Source organism: Zeus faber, assembly GCF_960531495.2.
Source record: "Zeus faber genome assembly, chromosome: 20".
Classification (NCBI taxonomy): domain Eukaryota; kingdom Metazoa; phylum Chordata; class Actinopteri; order Zeiformes; family Zeidae; genus Zeus; species Zeus faber.
Genome location: NC_137207.1, coordinates 14687273 through 14708541, shown reverse-complemented (window position 1 = coordinate 14708541; position 21269 = coordinate 14687273). Strand labels below are relative to the sequence as shown.

Genomic DNA, 21269 nt, shown 5'->3' with positions numbered 1-21269 from the left:
CCGGCAGCAATGCACTGTTGGATATGCGCAAGAAGCGGAAGAATATGATAAAGCAGCGTAACTAGTGGTTAATAGACAGTTTATAGACATAAACAGTGACGGATTTGCCATCTGATATTTGGACAAATGCCAGAAGAGCCGCCTTACTATGGCCTGGCCTGAGTGGACTGTGCCGTTCCTTGGCATGTCGCCCATAACATGTACCAGTGTTAACATAATAATTACTTTGAGTGCTGATACAATGTCACCTTCAAAGCATTAACATATCTTCACTCGGCGCACTCAGGGGGGAATTCATAAAAGGATTGTGCAGCTTTTGCTGGCGCTGAACCAGCACAAATAAGGAATACGCGAGCGTCTTATTCACAAAGCAACCGCAACCGGTGAAATCCACCCCTAACTGCGTTTCCACGCAAATAGTGTCTCGGTGCGCCGGTGCTATTTTCACATATTTCATTACAGCAATATCTTTTGTGAATCTGACGTTGGGGCGGCACAGATATCGGGAGCAGATGATGCACAACTCATGCTGCTATTAACAGCCCCAATCCATTCTTTCTGGATTTGCCCCTTGATTGTATATATACCGCCTAAGTCACATAGGAATTACAGTCACGGTTGGTAGTAAATTTACAACAATTGGAGTCTCAAATCAAACCATTAAATTCAAGAAATCATTTTGAAATGTTGTGTTGCATGAGTAGTTGTTTTTTGCACGAGTAGTCGTTTTTTGTAGTTGCTAACATGCAGATGTACGAGTGAATCGCCTCCAATGTATGCCGGGTAATACATGCTGCGTCATCAACAACTGCCAAGAAAATCCGTACGTCCCCATCAATCACTTGTCAAAAGTTTCTCACTCTTCCCCTCACCGTCGCCACTGCCGAGCACTCAATCTCCAAGCCAAAAAGAATTAAAAACTATCTGAGGAGCACAATGGGACAGGATAGACCGGGTGGATCGGCCATGTTATCAGCTGAAAATGAGCGGGCTAAGAAGTTGCACATGGGGTTCATTGTGGATGACTTTGCAGAGCACAAGGCTCGCCGAGTTCCCTTTTAGTAGTGGTTTGTCCTTGCTGTGCCAATTTTTCAAAACATTCTAGCTATTGATTATTTACAGTAGGTGGTCTACCTGCCCCTGAAGCTCATTTGTCGAAGCGGGCAGCAAAATGACATGATCGCTGTGACAGCGATCACAACCTGTCAGTGGTGCTGTGCGTAAGGTGCTGTGCAGGCACGCATCGTAGTGTTATTTTGAAAGAAGCTTTCCTTCACACAAAGACATTTCCAGATATTTAGACAGATAATTACGGATAGATATTTCATATTTGTTTGTTTCCCGTTTTTCCATTCTTGTGTCATTTGTGCTTTTTACGTGATTGTAAATCAGGAACACTTTTGCATAAAACACAAACCCAAGCAGCCCATTTATACGGTCACACCGAGTGCTAAATGAATGGCTTGCTGGGCCTGCGACGCTGGAAAATGACAGAAACAAGGAAAGAGGGGGGAGGTAAGGGAACTTAGAGAGCACTTAGAGAATGATGAGAGCATTAAAACAGAGAAGGTGGAGTTTAAGATGAGGGGGGAGCAAACAGAAAATAACAGTTAGGCACAGAACTTAGAAAGGACACGGCAAAACAGTAAAACCGCAAATTAAACTCAAAGAGAGACCAAGGGAGGGGGGGAAAAAGGAAGTAATATTAAAAGGAACGCTTAAACCAGGGAGGGCGGGATCAATTTTATGCACAGTGCTTTGTACTTGTCATGACTCAATTCTCGTCATGACGAAGCTTAGAGTTGAGGAGGCACAAAAAAAAGGACAGATAGATGGAGAACACCCAAAGGACCACAAGCACAGCATGGACCCTACAGCGGCGGATAAAATGGAAAATGTAATGTCTCGAAGCAGCCACTAGAGGGAGCGGTCAGTCTCATGGGGACGGACCGATAAATCTCATTTTGCTCGCTGTGAAGCCGAGTTGTGGAATGAAATAACACACCCACACCCACACCCAACCACCCACCCACCCACACACCCACACACACACACACACACACACACACACACACACACACACACACACACACACACTGATCTGGTCACTGCTGCTTCTGAATTACATTTCGTTCTGCAAGACAAGGATAATTTCTGTTTGTTCGCAGTAAGAAAAGTGGAAATGCAAAAAGATGTGTGAACGTGTGTTTCACATGCACTCTTGCCCATATTGTTAAATGTGCTATTTGTGTGTCTATCTTCATGTGTATTTACATACATGTAGGTGTATCTTTGAGTTTATGAGAGCATGTGTGCGTATGAGCATGTTTGTGTATGAGTGTGTGTGTGTGTGTGTGTGTGTGTGCGTGCGCGTGTTTCTACGCTTATCCAGCTTCACTCGGTAATTGTGATCTAATCGAAAACTGATTGACAGCTAGGGATGGAATTGGATGATGTCATCATTAGCTGACAAACAGATGGACAGATAGATGAGGGAGAAATAGGAAGACGGATATATTGACTGATGGAATGGCAATAAAATAAGCACACGCACGCACAAGCACACACATACATACACATGCAGACCTGGCCAACCTTGGGAAAATATTTTAAGCACCACAGCAGCGTAACAGGGATTCCCTGTGGCGTTAGTTACTGCAGCTAAATGACTCCATCAGTTATTCAGACCATAGCCGTCTGGTAACAAGGCTCACATCGTACGCGAGCTACAACGGCTAAATGTATACTGTATAGTAATTTATATCATTAGGATTTACCCCTTGAAATGCTTCTCGTAAAGTTAATGAACATGTTTACCAACTAGAGATGCACCGGTTGCAATTTCCTTGGCCAATTGAGATTCCTGTTTTTTTAAGTCTGACCTGCAGATTCCAATTTCCGATCTGCTGTACGTTGATGACAAAGACATCATGTGATCTGATCACGCTGACGTGATTGGACAGCTGCACATATGGACTACACTTCAGTTATCACAATAGTGAGACAGTGTCAAAATTGAGATATTGACACTGTGTTTTATTATTGTTCATTATTCACTATGGAACAATAATAGAACATGGAACTGTCTCTGAGTTCCAATAAAATAAAAGACAACATGGAACGGTCACTGAGTTCCAATAAAATAGAAAATGGAACAGTCACCGAGTTTCAGAAGAATGCAACCTGTTACTCTCACTGAGTTTTAGGACACATAACATAACTAACATGGAAATGTTCAGTTCAAACTCCAAATGAAAGTCTCTTTCACTATTAAGTGCAAATATTCATTTATATTTTACTTATTTGGTACTTTGCAAATAAATTGCAATCATTACAAAAAAATAAACAAATAAAATAAATGGCGGACTGTTCTCACTCGCCAAACCAACTGAATCAAATCGAACGACTTGTTTGACTGAGTGACTCGTCAGGAACCTCAAGAGTCTTGAAAAGGAGTCAAACCTTTCATCACGAGTGGAGCTCCTCTGTGACAGCGGTAGATACTCAGTCTGCACAATTATGGAATGTTACCAGGTGATAAATAAATAATTTACTAATCTCCTTTGTCTACATTGACGTACCTCCGACATTTTCTTTCTCTCTTTCTTTTTTGAACGTCCACTACGCAACTACATTACATTACATTGGTATCAGGTTCGAGTATTGGAGTATTCTAGTACAGTACATGAGAACAGTATCGGGCGTGTACATTTGACCGGCACAGAATCTAACACTGATCGATTGGTGAAAAAGTGACCGATTCTGGTCACCAGCCGATCAATTTGTGCATCTCACGTTTTACATGTTAACATTACGGTCACAACTCTCCCTCTCTCTCATTTGACCTCACAATGCAGCGTTACACCTCGGTGGGTTATAAAGTAGTGCTCAGTGTATATCTGTGATGTGATGTTGAGTGAGAGGAGACGGAGGCATTACAGAACCACAGGTCATGTGGTTTAAATACCCAATAAATGTACCCTATTGTTTTGTATTTATTGATTGATTGATTGATAGCCGACATTAAATTACAAACAAACAAACAAAGAAATAAATAAATATATAAAATCTCTTTTTTTTTTTGCATAGTTTCAGCTGGCATCTCGTACCTGTGTATTTTGAATTGCGTAGTTGGTACACAAAATGCGTGCAGGTTGGCAGGTCTGCACATGCATAAACTCATGCAGACATTTAGATATGTCATTGTTACATATGCACACACACACACACACACATACACATACACACAGTGGTACATGTACGTTGGAATGCGTGCACCGTGCACACCATGTGCACAGAACATAAACCCGCTGTTCACCCGCGTTAACCCTAATTTCCTGAGGCTGTTTCACTCCTTTATCGTCCTCGTCATTGATCTTTCCCTTCATTATATATCTTCCCATTATTTACTCCCCTTGCGCTCGATCTGCTGTCTGTCCCCATGCCCCCTACCATCCTCATCTCATTTCATGTCTCTCTGTCTCTCTCTGTCTCTCTCTCTCTCTCTCTCTCTCTCTCTCTCTCTCTCTCTCTCTCTCCCTCTCCTCTCTTGTCGATAATGAAGTGCTACTCTGGATCTGGTAGTGTTTTGTTACACAGGATTTCCGTCCTCCATGACACATGGAGCTGGGTAATTTCGGCCGTCACAATCAGGAAATTAGATTTGCGATTAATTGTCATTTCAATAATCACCATTAGCAATTGACTTAACCGTTTACATCTGATAAATGCATCAAATCCCGAATTGCCAAAGCCAATCTCAGACTCACTGATCACGGGTACGGTTTCAAAATTGAGGTCTAAGTTTTGTCCAAGCACTAAATTAGGCTTTGTCAAATTCCTGTGGCTATCTGTAGATGGGTAATAAGGAATTATGATTCACTGAATTATTCTCTTCAAATTGTCCTGCTGAGGAGCATCTTGACAGCAGTTTAATTATGGGATGCTGTCTACTTAACCACTCATGTGTTTAATTAATTGGAGTCAGTCTGGCCTCATATTGCACTTTTTATTGCAGATAGGAATTCATAATTTACAATGTCACTGCAAATCCTTCGGGAACAGAAAGTAGTATAGGTATCAGTGACAGAGATGGGACTGAGAAGTACTGCTTTACAGTACAACAATCGCAACTTTACAGTATCTCACTGTACAGTGGAGTTGTTAAAGGCAACCTATTGTGCTCTTTTTTACACAAGTTGATATAGGTCTCTGAGGGCCCCAAAACATGTTTTGGAAGTTTTCGCTGAAAATACCACTCAGATTTATGCATTAGAGCCATTCTAACATACCTCTGAATCCATTGTGTTCCTGATGCTCTGTTTAAATGGGTGGAGCCACCCTCCTGAGGCCCCTCGTTCTGTAAGCCAATGGGTTTTGAACATGGCTTCCAGGTTTTGTTCTATTTACTACATAACATTCACTGATTTCATCTTGTCAGTCCAACAAAATGCTGCCTCACAGCAAGAAGGTCCTGGGTGAACCAGGTCCCCGGGCGCGTCCACGAATGCTGCCCACTGCTCCTGGCCGCCCCCCCGGAGGAAGGACAAGCCAGGATGGATCAAATGCAGGGGCCACATTTCACTGGCCACCACCCCAAAAAGCATGTGTGTGTGTATATATATATGCATGTGTTGTAGTGCGGTCATGTGACAAATAAAGATTCTTCTTCTTAAAAACTGTTTCCGAACAAATTTGAGGCGAGAAATAAGCAATCCAGGTGCTGAATCTTCACTCATATTAGATCTACAAGACCCCGTTTAAAGGTTTGCTCCAACTTTGGTTGCCGTGCTCCAAGCTTGTGGGAGACACTGTGACGCGTAAATGTCGGAAAATGAAATAAAATACACACAATCTTTATTGGTTTTGTTTGGAGAAACGCACAGCGGACGGGACGGAGCAGATGACCATACAATGAAATCCGTGACGCGCTAAGGTCAGCTGGTGCAGAGAGCAGAAAAAAACCTTTGGAAACGGAGCGTTCAGAGCAGTTGGAAGCCAGAGCGTTTTCTTCACGTCAGTTACTTTATCATTAGTTTACCTCCTTATTTGACACTTTGGCCATGCCTCATCCGGCATTGTAACATTATATATATATATATATGAGAGAAAATAAGGAAACGCATAATGTATAAGGTTTTTTAATGTCCCCTTTAAACTGGAGAGAGGGGGGAGAGGGAGAGAGAGTGAGAGAGCGCGACAAAGAAAAAGAGAGGGGGGAGAGAGAGGGAGACAAAGAGAGAGGCAGAGCGGAAGAGGGAGATAAAGAAAGGAGAGAGGAAGAGAGGGGGAGAAAGAGGGAGATACAGAGTGAGAGAATCGATTGAGGGGAGAGAAAGGGGGAGAGAGTGAGTGAGAGAGGGAGAGAGATAGACAATGGGGAGAGAGAGGGAAGCAAGGAAGGGAGAGAGAGAGAGAGAGACAGAGGGGAAGAAAAAGGGAGTTAGGGAGTGAGAGAAAGAGAGGAGAGAGAGAGTGAGGGAAGACAGGGGGGAGAGAGAGACAAAGGAGAGAGAGAGGTGTGAGGGAGAGAGACAGAGGGTGGAGAAAGGGTGAGACAGAGCGCAAGATAAAAAAGGGAGGGAGGGGAGAGAAAGGGCCCCCCGCTTCTGTGAGAGAGGGAGAGAGAGACACACAGAGGGGGAGAAAGAGGGAGATAGAGGGAGGGGAGAGAGGGGGTGAGAGAGGGGAAACAGAGCCAGAGAGGGACAGATAGCGCGAGGAGAGAGAGAGAGAGAGAGAGACTAACTGAGACTAACTTTAACTGAATTTTTAATCTGAATACAACATTTTACATCATATGTATTATTATATATATAGTATTAATATATTATACATTACAATTAACGTTGTTTTGAACAGAGTGTCTAGCAATTGAGACGCAGCCTTCCAATGTTCCAATGTCAGCACGCTAAAAATGAAAGCGAGAGCGACAGAGAGAGAGCAACAGAGAGGGGGAGAGAGTCGGTCCATGAGGGTCATGACTCGCCGTTGCATCAGGTGGTCACGCTCCCCTTAATCCCTCTCTCCATCCTTATCCTCCGTACTCCCTCGACATCTTTTCCATCCCTCAGCTCCCACCTCCGTGTCCAACTCCTTCTCTCATTCCTCTACTCCTCCCCTCTTCCCTTCAACATTCCTCTGCCTGTGCTGTTGCTCTTCCTCCATGTTCTCCTTCTTTCTCCATCCATCCATCCATCCATCCAGCGCTCTATTCCTCACATCGAGAATTTCTCTGTCAGACTCCTTTTGTCCTCTATCAATATCTCCCCCTGACTCCCCCCCACTCTCGTTTCTCCAGGATTCAATCTTCCACCCTGACCTGGTAACCCTTTATCTCGCCTTCTCACTTTCTACTGAGTGCCGTCAGTCAACGGTTTCATGTCAATCATGTCCGTCAATCACTCACCTACCATTTCTTACGCCGTGGCAACAACAAAACTATTAAGGGTCTAATATATAAAGCTTCATTCTGCTGCAGTAGAAAGCAAGGGTGTGTGTGTGTGTGGGGTGTGTGTGTGTCTGTACATCTGCGTGAATGTCTTCACACACACACACACAAACACACACACACACACACACACACACACACACACACACACACACACACACACACACACACACACACACACACACACACACACACACACACACACACACACACACACACACACACACACACGTGATTCTCAGAAATATGTGTGTACAGTGCATGCATATGTGTGTGTACAGAACGTGTGTGTGTGTGTGTGTGTGTGTGTGTTTCCATTAGCCGGCTATTGGCCTTTCTTCCCAAAAAGAATACTCACGATGAAAGTTCATGGTGAGTCAGTGGCAATCATTCTCAATTGTTATTGCTTGTTAATTTATATAGAAGTTCCCTGACTCCAAAAATATAGTAATGTACCATGAGAAATGTAGGATTCCTGATTGCCCTCTTATAATGGCTTACTTTCATCCATGAGTGCTGCTTAAGTAAAAAAAATAAAAATAAAATACTGATGGGGCCAAAGTGCCTTTTACTCAAAGCTTCAGCTCGGACCGTGTGTACATCCAGGGAAGTTCAGCGCAGCGGAGTCAGCGTCAACTCTAATTATTACGCTTTTTCATGGCGTCAGTGAAAAACATGGTGTGTAAATAAACAGTCATTAACGACGGTAGACAGCAATTAAAAAAATCTGAGGTTGGCAACCCTGACACAAGCCCACACAGTGGGCTATGCGCCCCTGCTTTTTTATATGCAGGTTAATTCAATTTCCAAGGCGGGATTTTATTTGTCTTAAATGTTTTGGCTGCTTTCAAGTGGTTTTCAACAAAAACTACGGGATTGAGTGACACAGGCTCTGTAAGGTATCAATAAATACACTACATTGTTTCGTCATTTTGTCTTTATGTCTGTGAGCTCACAGACATGGAGCTGGAACGGACTAGACCTCGGTAGAGGCTGCCGATGGCTCAGGAACTGGAACGGAGTGGACTTTGGGAGAGGTGGCCCACGGCTCAAGAACTGGAACGGAGTGGACCTCGGGAGAGGCGACTGTCAGGTCGCACGCATGTTCATATGTATATGTATGTTTGTGTGTCTACGTGTGTGTGTGTGCATGTGCACAGGGCCGACTCTGTGTGCACACCATGTCCATGGCCACGAATGACATGAGACATGAGCATGTCTCATGTGTGTGTAAAGGTGTGTTTGCGGCGATGTACAGTATATGTGTGTGTTGGTGTGTGTGTCTGCACCATAAGAGGATTTGCCCACTCTCTAATCTCTTCCCTATCGTTCCAGTGGATTGTGAGGCCAGCAGATAAACTGTTGAGAAAACCACATTATTTCTCCGATAAGACGCAAGACTTATCGACGGGGTCTTGGGGGAGTGTATGTGTGTGTGTGTGTGTGTGCCCACTGTGTGTGTGTGTGTGTGGACAAGCCGACAGGGTGTTGTGATACGTCTAGTGCAGTAGTGCAGTAGCTACAGGCAAGGTGCATGCTAATTTGGCATCTGCATGCAACCCTCTCGCTAACAGCTTGCTGCCGCTGGCTAGGTCCCCAAAGGTCTCACGTGTAGTGGACATGCTCTGGCATTGACCAACCACTCACCCGCTGACTTGTGGGTAAGTCTAGGAAGACAAAGGCTCGGCGAGCACACCCTGAGAGAAAAGCAAAGTGATTGGCGGTGCACAACAGGTAGCCCTTCGAAAGATTGGCGCTCCGGCAGCCTCCTGTAACTGTGAAAGAGTGCCGGTCATTCTGGGTTTCCCCATGCCACCGGATTCCACTCTCTCACAGTGAAGAATGGCTGCTGGGACATGCGCATCCCCAACGGCACTCTAAATAACCTCTGCGCAGGTATCCACCGCTGCCTTGGTGAGGCAAAGGGCTATTCATGGTCACCAGCAGCTGGGTTTGAGTGGCAGCTGCTCTCGGCAGAGCCCTGTGTGACTGAGCAGCCTTATTTAGGAGCCACATAGCTCACCCAAACTGGGGAGGGGCCTAGAAAAGGTGGCCTAAACATTGCCTACTCAAAATATCCTGGTTAGGGAACTGCACCTACTGGGACATTCCAGTCAGTGGTCAAAATAAACAAAATAAAATGATCCCTCTTAAACTGGCAACATGGAACATAAGAATTCTGCTGGACACTAATGCCAACACTGAAAGACCTCAGCGAAGAATACACTCATTGCAGCGGAGCTACCGCTACTATCAGGATCCTGCCCTGCTGCTTTCTTGTTATCTGTCTCTCTCTGTCTCTCTCCATCTCTCTCTGGCTCCCCCTGTCTGTCTCTGGTTTCACATCCCTGCCACTGTCCCCAGTCAGCAATCTCACCATCTGTCTTCACCTTCCTCGTCACTCCTCTCGTATTTAACCTGTTCTCCATTCACTCTGTCTCCGTCAGATTGTTGTCTCTGAGTGTGTATTGAATTCAGGGTCCTTTGTACAACCCTGATTCCCTACCTGTTTCCTGATCCTGATTCCTTGCCTGTTTCCTGATCCTGATTCCTTGCCTGTTTCCTGGACCGTGATACTGATTCCCTGCGCGTTGCCTGATCCCGATTCCTTGCCTGTCCCTGGACCCTGATCCTCTGCCTGTTCCCCTGGAACCTGATTCCCTACCGATAAGTTTTCCTGTTGACTGTTCCCATGGGTTTGACCCCTGCCGGTTCTACATTAAACCTTGCACCTACTACTGAGACTTTGTTGTGTCCTGCATTTGGGTTCATCTACAATTTTCAGCTCTCTGGCTGAAACCTGGAGGTGGAGGTGTTGCCTGAGTCACGGTGTAGGTTCAGGAAGAACAGGTCATGGTGTTTACAGCACGGCAGCTCCAGGAGAAGTGTAGGGATCAACACCAGGACTTCTTCATAGCTTTAATCGACCTGTCGAAAGCTTTCAGCACAGTCAACAGAGAGCTTCTATGGAATATCCTTCTGAAGTTTGTCTGCCCACAAAGGTTTGTCAACATCCTTCAACAATTCCATGTGGGGATGACGGCACATGTGACTATTAGAGGCCAAGAATCTGAGCCCTTCAGGGTGTGCACCGGTGTACGTCGGGGGCGCAGCCATGCTCCACTTCTTTTTAACATCTTCCTCCATGCTGCAGTTCTTTTTAACATCTTCCTCCTGTGTGTGACATTGCTGCTCCATGAGAAGATCAAGAAGGACAGTGGGGTTCCTGTGGACTTCAGACTTGGAGATGGAAATCTGTTTAACATCTGAAGGCTTGTCACAAAAATAACATCTGAGCATGTAATCAAGCTACAGTACGCAGATGACAGTGCAGTTGTAGTCCACACACCAGAGGCACTGCAAGCTACCCTTGCAGCTGCTGTAAGGGCATATGGTAGGCTGGGTCTCTCTGTAAACGTGGCAAAGACCAAAGTAGTAGGGCATTTACCCCCCCCCCCCCCCATTTCACTTACCAACCTTCCCCATCTCCGACAAACCACTTGCAAACGTGGAATATTTCAAATACCTGGGCAATTTCCTCTCTGGCGACTGCAGCATTGAAAGGGAGATATAAAACCGAATTAAACAGGCATTATCTTTATTTAGCAGACTCAGAAGAAGGGTCTTTCGTAATAAAAACCTCAACCTCTACACCAAAATTGGTTTACTTGGCAGGTGTCATCACAACTCTCCTCTACAGCTGTGAGGCGTGGACCCTGTACAGTTATCACCACAGGAGGCTGAGGCCTTCCATGTCAAATGTCTACAATGCAACCTGAGGATAACCTGGTGTGACCAACTGCCCCATAGTTAAATACTCTGTAAGAATAGAATATCTCTTTATTGTCATTGTACACATAGGATAGGACAATGAAATGAGTCCTCTGCATATTACTCATCCTTTACCTAGGATCAGTGGGTAGCTGCAGCACCCAGGGACCAACTCCAGCTCTTTTGCCAATATTAACTTCTACCATAAATGTCTTTTGATGGTGGGAGGAAACCGGAGCAACCCGGACGAAACCCACACAAACAGAACATGCAAACTCCAGACGGCCGGGATTTAAAACCCAGGACCTTCTTGCTGTGAGGCAACAATGCTAACCACTAAACCACCGCCATCCGTAAAGCCCAACCTAAACGTTAAGTACTGTATGGCCAGTTACATCTTGGCCCCGGCCAGAAAAAGCGTTATAAAGACCAACTGAAGACTGAAAAAGTGCGGTGTGGCCTGAACCTGAACCCAGCTGGAGGACACTTTCACTCAACGCTCCATCTGGCGGTAGCTCCACCAACAAGGAGTGCATAACCTCAAGGAGGACCGAGGTGATCGCCAGACAAGAAAAAGTCTAGAGAGACATGAAGCGAGCACCACATCCACCCCCTCAGTAAGTGGTTTGACCTATTCTGTTTGTGGCAGACAGTGTGGATCGCGGATTGGGCTCCACAACCGCAAGAAGACTCACAAGCATCAGAGGGAGGATTTTCATCGTCCGACATGACAGACAACCTTAATGTAACATAGCCTTAACCGCGCAAGAGTTTGTGTGTGTGTGTGTGTGTGTGTGTGTGTGTGTGTGTGTGTGTGTGTGTGTGTGTGTGTGCGCAGAGAATAAGAATAACCACATGCCTGGTCTACATGTGAATGTTGATAGACATAAGAAGCAGCTTTGGCTCTTACAGTAATTATTATCAAAGATGAATAGCTAGGAATGATTTGCCACTTGGATTGGTCAAGTACTGGTATTAGCAAGTTATGAATTGTTGAAAAGCAACAAAACTCCTCTCACAAAATGCAAATTATTTCCAATGATTTGAAGTGTTTGCATATTGTTGGGAAAAAATTGCAAATTAATTGTTCCAAGCATTAGTTTTGACAATCATGATTTAGCTTCAATGACACATCTTCCCACCATACCCTCACACACACACACACACACACACACACACACACACACACACACACACACACACACACACACACACACACACACACACACACACTTAATTCAGTCTACGAGATACACAAATGGAGATCCTCAATAATACTGACTGCTATCTGACAGGATTTTCAAAACAGTGAAGTAATGTTCCCAGATACCATACAACTCTGCCCAGCCACAGTGCCTTATAGAGGCCAATTTATTATAAATAATAATAATGTTCTAAGGCTTTTTTCCCCAAGCTTGTGTTAAGCTGCGCCCAGTGGTTTCAGGGTGGCAGTGACAGCACACAGAATGTCTTCATAATGTAGTGCAGATGATACGGTACATAATACGATCATCTTAAATGAGAAACGTGCTTCATACCAATACCAAACATTTTGATCGGCTGTACCAAGTTGAAGGATTGGGCAGTTTTTCTAGATAAATTGTCAAACAGGTCAAAGGAGGCAATGAAATGGTCATTAAACGCTGCAGCCAGATCAATTTGTTTCCAATGAGACCGTTCTCACAGATCATTTTGGGGGAGTGGAGTGGAGGAGTTATCTTTTAAAGATTAAAAGGTAATTTTCCAGAATCTAGCTTCACCGCCATTACAGCCAGCCAGCTTGAGTGTCCTCAGAGTTTTGCAAAGAACCATCATTAAATGACGGTTCTTTGCAAAAATCTAAGGACACTCACGCCTTTCAGACTATAAACAAATGTTGTTTCTAGTCCGAAAAGCGAGGGAGAATTGAGGAGAAAATGTGTTTCTTATTCTAAATTGTCTTGTTAGGAGTGTGTCTGTCGGTAATGCAGACCAGCATGAGATAAAAATGAATGGTAATGATTGTGTATTGTCGTTTCGACTACTAATGTAAAATGTACTTATTGTCACTGCGAAAGTGACTTGACTGAGGCTTTAGTTTTCTGGTAATTCTGATAGGAGGTACTGGGTAATTATCTTTAATATCCTGAGAAACAAGAGGCTGAATACTTGTGGGTTTTATTAATAGAGTGGCGTCTTGACAGCGCTACCAAATAGATTATTTTTGGAACCGGGGGGGATGGGGTTTGCTTGCAGAAAAAGACACCCAAAAGATGTTGCATAAGAGGGAGCTCCCAGACCCCCCAGAGTCAACCGCGACGATTATATCATTTCACCGAAAAGGGCCTCTGTTGTTTCAAAAGCAGGATTGACGCATTTCGACAGGATGTATGTGTCAAAAGTCTGGTGGGTTCTGTTGGTTAGATTGACATCTATTAATGTGGACGTGGTGGGATTACCCGTATTTGGTCTTGTTGGTTCAGATTTCAATGGAGATGGATTCAGTTTGTGAAAAAGATTTTTGAGCTTGTTTGAGTTGCGAGAATTCTGAAGAAACCGTCTTCCAAGTGTTATTGGTAAATACCCATATGACTGAGCCTACATTGGCATTTTCCTCACTGAACAAGAACCAAAAATCTATACAGAAAAACAAATATTTTACACGAATCAGATCCCATACGTTGATTTGTCGACGATTCGATTCCAACAGGTTATGCTAATTTAAATTTCCTTGCCAGTCTGAAATTTTGAGGCTTTTGCTTCATAAGTTGTCATAACTGGAGGCGTTCTCATCTTACCCCTGCAGCGCTCGCTCGCCAAACCAGTCTCCCTTGACCAGCCCTCTCAGATATACCGGATCCTCATTGGCCGACTCCTCCCGTGTGACGTTGACCTGACAGGAAGCACGAATGACACACATGTGACCTACGACCTTTTTTTAAATTTTATAGAAAATGAATAACTGAATGAGAAGGAAAGACTGAAAGAACAAAAGACAGAGACAAAGAAAGAAAGAAAGAAAGGAAGGAAAGAAGCTGGGGTGCGCTACCTTGCCCTTGCTGATGATAAAGAAGGTGTCTCCTCTGGCGCCCTGTCTGATGATGTACTCTCCGTCGCCATAATGAGTCTGCATACAAAGAGAAGCAACAGGTTAGTGTCTGTGTGTGCGCTTTGAGGACAAACAACTAAGAAGGGAGACCGCTGAAAAGTAAAATTAAGCCAGTCATCTCTCGTGGTCAGCCTGCTGCGGGTTCACCCACCAATAAACACATTTCTTTCTACTGCCGTTTTGTCGCATTCCTGATGAACGCACAGTTTATTTTTGTGTTTTGTGTTTGTGATCGTTGCTCTACTTCAGCTTGTTTGTTGTGATGTGCCCGGGGGGTGGGGCCCGCTCGCCGGCATGCGGTGAAGCTCCCCCCGGCGATCAGCTGCTCCGTGGAGGAGTGCGGCCTGGCAGCGGGGGAGGAGAGGGGACGACTCCTCTGTAAAACTCCCTTCCAGAATGAGCAGTGTGGTGGTGGCTCTTCTGGACAGTGTGGATAAAGTGAACAGTTTGGTGGGAAGCGGAGTCGTCATCTGTGACACTTTCGTCCCCGTTCTGCTTCTGACCACCCCCGCCAAAAGAATGACCATTTACAATGTGCCTCCATTCATCACGAATGAAATGTGAGGAAAGGAAGGGGCCAGGTTTGGCCTTAAATTGATTTCCTTAGGTTGCAAGGCTCCTCAGCTTAAACACACTGTTGTTGTTTAGTAGTCTTTATGGATTTAAAAAACAATGCAAGGGAAGTGAAAACAACATTGAAATACAGAATTGGGGAGATGGATTACACTGTTTGTGTCACATCTGCTTTGGGTGTGAAAAAGAGGGTCATTTGATCAGAACCTGGCCAGAGGAGAATGTCAGGACAGACCCTCCTGAGCCCACGCCTCCTGCCCTTAACCCCCAGCCCCCATTTAACCCCCAGTCCCCCCTGAACCCCCAGCCCCCATTTAACCGCCAGCCCCCTTGAACCCCCTGCTCCAAGTGAACCCTCCAGCCTCCACTGAACCTCCAGTCCCCCTATACTCCCAGCCCCCACTGAACGCCCAGTCCCAAAGATTACATAAAACATTCACCAACAATCACAATGGTAAAAAAACAACAAAGCATCTAGTAGTTGAATTGCAGAGGGAATTAATGATTTACTGGTTAGTTTTATGAACAGACAAAATATAACTACACCCTGATGGCAACAGAGAAAATTCCGTTGTTCAGATGTCCAAATGTCCAGAGGAATCCAAAATACTTGCTGCTTTCTGGAGGGTTTGTTGGTTGCAAAAATAATTCAGACCTCTCTCTTTCACTCCGGTGATTTTCAAAGCATTTTTTACAATGCTGTACAGTCTGTTTCTGTCTACTACTGAGGCTCTGAAACCAGCAAATAAAAGAAAAGCTCTGGAGACTCTCAATAAAACATTGGCAAAAACGACAGAGGATGACAGGTCTGAGAAAAAAGGAATTTAGTTTGTGGAGAAGGTGGACTCTCTGTTGCCCCCACTTCACAATAGCCTCAGTATTCCCATTAAATTTAAGGTGATCATCGGAAATAGTACCCAAATATTTGTATGTAACCATTTCCACACTTTCATTGAGATGACGCACTCTTTGGCTGCATCTCTGTTACATCTAAAATCAATAATCAGTTCCTTGGTTTTAGATACGTTTAAGTCCAAAAAGTTGTCATCACACCAGTGACGGTATTCCTCTGATTCTGAACCTCGGAGAAGGGACAGCAACGCAGTGTTGTCAGAAAATTTCACCAGATACAGTAGTTGCCCTCCTGAGTGCTGCTGCATCCATCAGTGCACATAATAAAGAATAAGGGTGAAAGGATGCACCCTTGTGGCGAGCCTGTGGACGTAGCTACAGAGTCTGAGAAACGGCCGTTTACAGAAACCCTATGCACTCTGTTCGTCAAGGAGTCCAAGATCCATAATACAAAGTGGTGAGGCAAATTAAAATCATATAGCAACCTTTCTATTAAAAGATGCGGCTACATCGAAGCCTGGCATGGCCTTGTGTTTCAATAGGTTATTGAGTATTAGAAGCTTTGCGACCTTCATACCTGGGCTTGCGGCTTTTCTAAGTGTTTCAATAGGTTATTGAGTATTAAAAGCTTTGCGACCTTCACACCTCTCCCTGCCCGATAAGAAAACTGCAGCGGATCAAGTTTTCCATCCACAATCAACAGAACAAGGTTTTCATTATCAATGATGTTAGCGAGACTGGTCTAAAATCATTAAGTTGACTCAGATTGGTGTCCTTTGGGACGAAGGGGTGGACCCCCAGCCCCCCTTGAACCCCCAGTCCCCACTGAACCCCTAGTCTCCGTTGAACCCCCAGTCCCCCTAAACCACCAGCCCCCACTGAACCCCCACTGAACCCTCAGCACCTACTGAACCCCCAGTCCCACTGAACCCCCAATGAACCCCCAGCCCCCCCTGAACCCTCAGTCCCCACTGAACCCTCAGCACCTACTGAACCCCCAGTCCCCACTGAACCCCTAGTCTCCCCTGAACCCCCAGTCCCCCTGAACCCCCAGCCCCCAATGAACCGGAGGCCCCCCCTGAACCCCTAGCCCCCAAATGAACCCCCAGCACCCCCTGAATCCCCACTGAGCCCTCAGCCACCACTGAACCCCCGGTCCCCACTGAACCCCTATTCCCCCTGAACCCACAGTCCCCACTCTATACTGTTACAGCCTTCATAGACTGAGCTCTGTTGGTTGAGCATGTTGTATAATTAGCTGTTATTGCCTTTGTAATGCAGAATATTTCAAAGTAAAATCGTCGCTGTTTTTCCAGTTTGATCTTTTTTCTATTTGTAAGTTTTTATAGGTCCTTTTTGGCCGGGAAAAGATGGCCCACCCAATTTTCGACTGGTCCACCCAAAATACTATGTCTGCCTATATCACTGCTTTAGACAAAGACAAACAGGTTTGCACACAAGGTAATCACTGACTGGATGTAAAGTATTACTGCAACTTACTGCTTTTCACCTCTGAAGGGTAAATGAGTACACGCAAGCATAAAGGTGTATAAAATATGAGGACCTCTGAAAGCTAAGGATCAGCTGAAAAGCATGTGAAGGTTATTCATCATTATTACTTCATTCCTGTTTGATCCATTTGAGTCATGAAGAAGGGGTGTACATAGAGGTAAAGTTAAATTAAGAAAAACATCATGCACGCACAACACACTGTGCTGAGGGCAGAGGAAATAATCGGCGTGGTTAAAATTGCACTTTGACCTTGTATATGATTTACTGTATCTGTTTTTTGTATTTATATGTTTCTAATCTTCCTCTTTGTTTATTATTATTGCCTTAAAGCACCTTGAATTGCCCTCACGTAGGAAAAACATATTGCTCTTCACAAACTTGCTTTGCCCTGAAAATACTTTCAGTGGAGTATTATTTTTGATTAGTCTAACCCCTCCGGAGGCGGTTCAGCTCTTTACCAACAGCAAGCTTCAACCGTAAAGGCCTTTTCGCCGTAAAGCAGGTTTCACTTCAATTTTTAGAACACAATAGGTTTTTCCAAATGATGCTTGATGAGCTGACGGTTCATTGAGGCGGATAGAAGTTCCATCTAAACTTGAAAAATAGCAAACACTATTACAACTCATGACTTCACACCTATAAAAAGACCCATGTAATGTACCTGTGGGAAGAAAGAAACCAAAGGCTTTAGGGTGTTTAGTTTCAAAGCGTGAGAGATTTAAAGTCCATGCAGCAGAAAGTGTGATGAGCTGATGATTCACGATGTAAACCATGTGCTGCTGAAAGTCCGATAACAAATTCCCAGGTTTCATTTGAAAAACGACTGAAAACATGAACAGACTTGCGTTAATGTTAACTCTCTTTTTTAAACCCGCCGTTTCAACACTTCTCACACCCCCGCACTGAAGAATCGTCCCAAAAACAACGGAAGCAGGAAACCGGTTGTACTCTTGGGATGTCTCTTTCGCACAGTCCCATCATGATCTCCTCATGTCTTGGGAAAAGTTGAAGTCAGTGTCATGAAGCGTTATACAAATTAATCTGTGTGTGTGTATGTGTGTGTGTGTGTGCGTGTGTGTGTGTGTGTGTGAGCGTGCATATGCATGGGAAGGGAGTGCGAGTGCCGCAAACACCAGCAGAGGGAAAAGCTGACTTGGAGATCTCCAGATGTTGGTGTGTATAAATAAATTTGCTCCTGCTACGCACCAAACAGGAAACTGCCCTCGGATCAGATTCTCCATCATAAATATCACGACACGTCCACCGACACATTGTAAGACACAGTAAATATGGGAATGTAGTGAAACAGAGCTCTCTTTTATATTTAGACTTGGATTTCTACTGAATTCCAACTACTTACTTATACTCATAGACCTGTACTTTCTTAATGCGGGTATATTTCGACTTATTTAAACCTCAAGAGCACATTGAGTGCATTTTCATTGACGATGGCACTGACCAACAACAACAAAACAATAACAGTAATAATGTAAACAAAAATATTATGTTTGGAATAAATTTGACTGATAAGGGTATATATATAAAAATAAATAAATAGTAATAATAAAAAAATTGTACAATTAAAATGACGTTCATGAAATTCCAACACGTAGACTTGAACTCACATACAGCTAAAGGATGAGACCCAGCTTAGTTCATGCTTGGGATCTAATGGGGAAGTCCTGTCAATGAACAGATGCTACTCCAATTTCAACGTGTGCTGACCAATTATCTTCCAATTCTCTTCAAATTTCCTGACCAAAAGACCTATCCTATTACAATTCTAAATCCAAATGCTAGACCAATATTGGCTTACCCATTCCAATCAAATTATATTTAAAGAGCAATAAATAAATTCCATTCCCGTTCTTTTTGGATTACCTATTTAATTGCAGCAGATTTCCAATTTGACTGACCAAATCCAAAACAATTTGAAACAGAAGAACTTCAACACGGTTGAAGTATGACACGAAACACCCCGTGGTTAAAGTTTCATCCAAAACGATCCACATACGGAGCAGAAATGAGTGAAAAAGTGTAGATCTGTTCAGTTGATAATTTATCTCTGTGGTCCTCATCACTTTGCCGTTTTCATGAAAAATACGAAAAACAGAAGGCCCCAAAAACCTGTGGCCACGTCGAGTCGAGTCAACTGAAATGTGCAACTGGGCGATGCGTTCAAGATCCAGTGATCCGTCGGAAAAATAGAAGCCGTGCAAAATGTAATTAGTCACAGAAATACCACATCATCTTTCGTATTTCATGGAAACAAAACATATTGAAAACGTAATCCAAAGAAAAAAGTCACCACTAAAATTACATAAGTTCAGCTGCTATCGAAAATCTCCTGAATATTTAAAGCTGCTTAAATACGCCGCGGAATTGGTCGTAAGGTAACCGTAACGGTCGTTAAACGGCCGTTAAGTGAGGACTACCTGTAATTCTAATGACGAATGAATGTTACATTTCCATAAATGTTGTCTGCATTACAATATAGAGAAATAATATATTCAACTGAATTTTCCAATTGTACATTATTAACATTATTAATGATGTTTGTAAGTTCGGTAAATTGTGATGCATTTCACCAAAAAACAAAAAGCTGTAGCATGTACCTAAAACAAATAAACCCGACCCTATGTATAACAGCCTGTAGCTATATTATTCCAATTTTTATTATTATTTTATTGGATTATATTTTCAAAACAATATGTCCTTTGTATTCTATTCCATTGTGTTCAATCTGTGTTAAACAGCTAAACATGGCAGCGAGGTGCAGAATTTCACCTACAAGGTGAGAATGTACTGTACTGATCTCACATTTAGGATGTATATTACCATATATTGTATATTACCATATACTGTATATTCATGTTTCAGTCAACCGGAACATTCAGTGTCCAGAGCAACTGTTATCCCCATGGGGGTCGGGGCCCTCAACCTTTCCACCTTTTTCCATGCAGATACCAACCCAACCCAGGCTATTTCTCCCGCACTCTAAATTGTGTATTCTACTCAAAGTCACTCTAAACCACAGAGAAACAATTACAGAGCAGCTAGACAAATCAATGCCAAACTCAAGGACACATTAGTTTGCTCTCGTGGGCCATAGCTGTTCACTGCTTTAAATCAAGATAAAAGACATAGCTTTATAGAGGGCATTTATCAATGTATTTTATGTCTCATGAAAAGTAAGACATATCATCATATTCACATATATGACTCAGTAAATCAGAGGATATCATTCCATTGTTTTCACAGGTATTGACGATATACCACAAATAATTTATAATAAAATAACAGCCAATCAATGGGTCTTCTGAGAGAGAAACAAATGCTCCAACATTGTCAAAAAACACAAGTTCAACTTCAATCCTTAAGTCCGTCTCAATGCATTTAGGGGATCGTTTGGTAATTGCAATTTAGCAACAATAGAGCAGTTGTGGCTCATGGGCTAAGGGCTGGTGATCTGCCAAGTTATCCTTTTTACCTTAAGGCTCTTTATGTTAATTCATTATTTTGTTTGCCAAGTGTCTGGATTTTGTTAAAAACTTGGCATAAAGGCTAAATAGTTACTTTTCACCTTTGTTTACACCATAAAAAATGGTAGGATATAATTAATGAATGTGTTAAATTAATTATTAATGTGTTACAGGACCATTGGATTGTCAAAACGTTCTAAATTGAAACAAAACTTTCAAGGTAACAGTTTTTAAATATACAACATCTACATTGTCAATGAAGGCCGCTTTGCATAACTGACTTATCCGAGTCTATTCCAAATGGACTTTCTGAGAAGTGAACACAAATTGACTTGACACTCAATACAAATCAACAAGACAAAACACATCACTTCTCCTGAATTGTACCCCCTGTCCCGGCCGCTTTACTGAAGACTGACAGAGAAAACAAACCTACCAGGGAGCCACTTCCTCTTCAGTTTGAGGGGCTATAGATTTCATGGCCCGAGTTGAAAATATTGATGAAAATGGTAGACTGCCGGAATGGACACAATGATTTGAT

General features: G+C 43.5%; 1 protein-coding gene across 2 annotated transcripts in view; it reads right to left on the bottom strand.

The window, feature by feature from the left end:
* Nucleotides 1-21269, bottom strand: part of prkg1 (protein kinase cGMP-dependent 1) — a gene marked incomplete at its 5' end in the record, with an annotated part of 210663 nt that overhangs the window by 38302 nt on the left and 151092 nt on the right. For both annotated transcript variants that reach the window (XM_080020933.1, XM_080020932.1), the window contains 2 exons: nucleotides 13999-14093; nucleotides 14250-14327. In XM_080020933.1, coding sequence (XP_079877059.1) covers nucleotides 13999-14093; nucleotides 14250-14327 — 173 coding nt within the window. The remainder of the gene's footprint in view (nucleotides 1-13998; nucleotides 14094-14249; nucleotides 14328-21269) is intronic.